Source organism: Poecilia latipinna, unplaced genomic scaffold (genome assembly GCF_001443285.1).
Source record: "Poecilia latipinna isolate Pla-1442-1.1 unplaced genomic scaffold, P_latipinna-1.0 Scaffold1950, whole genome shotgun sequence".
Classification (NCBI taxonomy): domain Eukaryota; kingdom Metazoa; phylum Chordata; class Actinopteri; order Cyprinodontiformes; family Poeciliidae; genus Poecilia; species Poecilia latipinna.
Genome location: NW_015114566.1, coordinates 41079 through 45136, shown reverse-complemented (window position 1 = coordinate 45136; position 4058 = coordinate 41079). Strand labels below are relative to the sequence as shown.

Below are 4058 nucleotides of genomic sequence, written 5' to 3'. Positions count from 1 at the left end.
CCCAGATGGGGGCACTGCCTCAGCCCAGATGGGGGCACTGCCTCAGCCTAGAGAGGGGCACTGCCTCAGCCTAGAGAGGGGCACTGCCTCAGCCCAAAGGGGGGGCACTGCCTCAGCCTAGAGGGGGGCGCTGCCTCAGCCCAGATGGGGGCACTGCCTCAGCCCAGATGGGGGCACTGCCTCAGCCCAGATGGGGGCACTGCCTCAGCCCGAAGTGGGGCGCTGCCTCAGCCTAGATGGGGCGCTGCCTCAGCCTAGAGGGGGGCACTGCCTCAGCCTAGAGGGGGGCACTGCCTCAGCCTAGAGAGGGGCACTGCCTCAGCCTAGAGGGGGGCGCTGCCTCAGCCTAGAGGGGGGCGCTGCCTCAGCCTAGAGGGGGGCGCTGCCTCAGCCTAGAGGGGGGAGCTGCCTCAGCCTGAAGGGGGCGCCAGCAGAGCGTTACGGTTCTGATCAGACTCACCCCCATCCGCTCGGGGCCGCGGCGCCGCTGGGCTCTTAAACGGAGTCTTCATTCATCCACCTGAGGGCGGAGCGGTGCTGGGGGGAGGACAGCCAATCAGGACACTGCTTTGAGTCAGTACTCAGATCGGGGGGGTGAGGACGGAGGGAGGAGGAAGGGGGGGGGGAAGGGAGAGAAGGGAGGAGGTGAATCAGGAGTTAGTCGGATCCGGTGAGACGTCTCATCCAGGTCAGGATTGGTCTAACGCCTGGAGGCTGGGGGCCAATGGGGGCCGATGGGGGACACTGGAGAGCGGATGGGGGACGTCAAGCTGTTGGACTCAAACTGGAAATGGCAGGAAGATTTTCTACAAAAAAAAACAACAAAAAACAAACAGAAATGTTAAAATTCTCCAGAACTAGATCAGAGTTCCGTTTGATCCTCTCAGAACCGGATCAGAACCCAAACTGCTTTTCAATACACTGAGCGTACTGTACCTTTAAGAACCCAGGGCTGTGTCTGAACATTAAAAACCGATCAGCAGCGACTCTCTGGCAGACCCTGGTTCTGGTACCAGAGCAGCTGGACCCAGCAGGAAGTCAGCAGCAGCTGCAGCAGCAGAACCCACAGCGCCTGCTGCAGCAGCAGCAGGAGGTCAGGGGGCCGCCGGCTTCCTGTTCAGGTTCTGAGCCGCACAGAAACTCTCAGGTCTGCCAATCAAACGTTCACGGCGGTTACCATGGAAACCGGCTTCCTGCTCCAGCTGAATACCAGCAATCGGCAGCTCCAGCAGCAGGGGGCGCTGTGGATTCATCACGCTCTTTTCTCTGCTCCTGAACAGATCCGGTTCTCCAGTCTGACCCAGTGGGTTTGATCGGTTCTGCTGAGCTGACTCAGGTTAATAATAAAGCTGCAGATCCAAACTCCTGAACCAGTGGTGGGAACACATGCGCTAACATGCTAGCATCAAATCTAAGCTTTCATTTAGCGCCTTAGCTTTAGCACTCAACTTCCAGTAAACAAGTTTGTCTATAGAAATCCTAAAACATTTACTGGGCTGTTTTATAAACTTTCAGTTAAACTTAAGAATCTGTTTATATTCATGCTCTTATTTTGAAGTACTTCAAGACCATTTACACAGCACTTCCATTTCCTCTGCTCACGTTTTCTCTTTTTCCACCAATAACCTTATTTCAAACAAGAACCACAGGAACAAAGAAACGGAGCGTAGATAAAAGAATAACTGTCTGTAGAACATCAACAGGCCTTCCTGAACCACAAACCGTACAGAGAGGTGGGTAATGGCATTAGCTTTAGCTTCCGCTAAATACCATGTTCATATTAACAGAACTAATGTTTAGGCTTTGTGTTTTAGCACAGCTAGCTCTATATTTAGCAGTGCCCCCCACTATTTTAACTTATGGATTTAAAAAAATATTTACACTGAAAAACTTCAATAATATCTTGTTTCATAGGCAGAATACTCTCTGATTCTAAGGGCGATGCCATCAAATCATACAGAACCATATGTGAGTTTTTGGGGAAAAGAAGGACTGTTTAATTATTTTAACCACCAAATTAATTAATGGCTAAAATCACTAAATGTTGTTTGTCATCAACATTTTAAAAGTTTTTTTCAAAAAAAAAAAACTTGATACAAATGTTTTGTATGTATGTTAAAACAAGCACCAGAGGTTTAAAAGCTACAATTCTGCAGTAAACAGTTATGACCCGAAGTCAGAAAAACAGTTTGTAATTTGTGGATAATTGCAATGAATCACGCAATAAATTATCTTTAATTGTTGCTTTGCATTTTTAGTGGTTAAAATAATTAAATCAGAAACTGTTTTAATCTGTTATTGTTGCTCACCAACAGCCAAAATATTAATGATGTGGAAATGTGTCCTAAAATAAGCCAAACATCAACAACAATCTGGTTATATTTTGACTTAAGAGCAGCGCTGATAATTATTTACTGTCCTGGGGAAAAGTGTGGGAAGTGACAAACATTTCAGCTGCTAATCTCATGTAAATCCGGCCCCCCGGGGTCCATAGAGATTCCGGCCCTGGAAGCGGTGGGACCGGCTCTGCTGGGACTGATAAAAATCAGCAGAAACCCGTCCAGCAGCTGCAGCGCCCCCAGGTGGCCGTTCAGCACCATGAGGAGGACTTGCTGCTTGTTTTGGCTGCTGAGGATGATGAAGATGTCCATCCAGAGGTCACTCAAAGTCTGCTAAAAACACGCAGCAGCAGCGCAAGCCGCCGCACCCACGCACGCGACAAACCCGCAGAAAAACAGCGCACCGCAAACTGCCTCCTCCCGCAGCGCGGCGGCCACGTTGCGCCACTATTTACCAAAACCCGCAGAGGCGCAAGAAAAGGCGCAAGCGAACAAAGGCAGAGTGGGGGGGTGTGGGGTCTGCTGGGGGAGAAAACACGGCGCCGAGCTCGCAGCTTCGTAGAAAACCGTTGGACCGGAACCGCGGCTCCGGGCCCGGTTCCGCTGCAGGCCCCGCGGGCCGCGGGTACTCACCGACACGGCGGTCAGCGCTGCCGCATGATCCCAATCAGCCGCCGAAGCTCCAGATTGATCCGCTCTGCCTCCGTTTGAGGCTCCGCTGCGTCAAGCTGGCTGCGCCAAGATGGAGGGAGGGCGGGAAAGTCTGGCGCCGCCCTTCAAAATAAAAGCCCAGGTGTTAGGAAAACCCAACTGTCCCGTTTTCCTGGGACTTTCCGTCCGCAGGTCTTCTAATGTTAGAACCATTGTCGATAGAAAGATAGTAAATTTCAGTCAAAACACTCAAAAAATCTAGATTAATCTCATAAAATTACTACATGAAAACACGAAAACCTCATAGAAAAAAACTGAAATATTTTTAGATTGATCTCAGAAATGTAGAAAAAACTTGGAAATTTCTGAGCTGGAAAAGTCAAAATTTATTTTAAGTTTATTTTAGTAGTAAACATGTAATTTAACTAGACATTTAAAGTTCCTGAGATTTTTTGGAAGATGTTTATTCCTCCTTTCTGCTGTAGTATGCCGTCATATGTTTCGGTCTAATTTCTGTTTTTAGTTTATTTTTCAGTTAAATTTTATCCTTTTAATCATTCTGACAGTGAATATTCCTAAACTTTAGTTGGATCAGTGTGAAACTCCGAGCTGAAGGTTTCTTCCTGTTACATAAATGCAGGGCTGAAATTAGGGGGGTTCGGTCTGGTCCTGGTTCGCAGCAAGAGAGGAGCGGCTGTAAAGAATCAATGGGTTCACTGTGCAGCAACTAATCAGCCGAGATTGATTAGTTTTTCAAGAACAATCTCCCAGCCAGCATGCCTAGGTGGGACAATATGGGACCCATATATCAGCCCTCCTTTTCCCCACATGGGGCCCACCTAGGCATGCTGGCTGGAACATGACTTAATCAGTTAATAAATAACCTTTTTCCCATTTAATATTGTTTCTGTTGCTGCTTTAGCAGATCAGAGCAGCAACACGTGGATCTCAGTATCAGGAGACAAACTGAGGCTCAGCAGGTCCTCCTCTGATTGGCTTAAAACGTTCACAACTTTATTAAAGAACAAAAAAAATCAATAAAACATGTTCAAATTAATGACCCAACAG

At 48.2% G+C, this 4058-nt stretch overlaps 1 protein-coding gene across 1 annotated transcript in view; it reads right to left on the bottom strand.

The window, feature by feature from the left end:
* Positions 1-3110, bottom strand: part of LOC106935336 (spindlin-Z-like) — a 17649-nt gene extending 14539 nt beyond the window's left edge. The window contains exons 1-2 of the mRNA XM_015015767.1: positions 2973-3110; positions 461-806 (exon numbers count right to left, since the gene is read on the bottom strand). Of these exons, the coding sequence (XP_014871253.1) occupies positions 461-512 (52 nt within the window). The 5' untranslated portion in view covers positions 513-806; positions 2973-3110. The remainder of the gene's footprint in view (positions 1-460; positions 807-2972) is intronic.
* Positions 3111-4058: the final 948 nt, after the last annotated feature.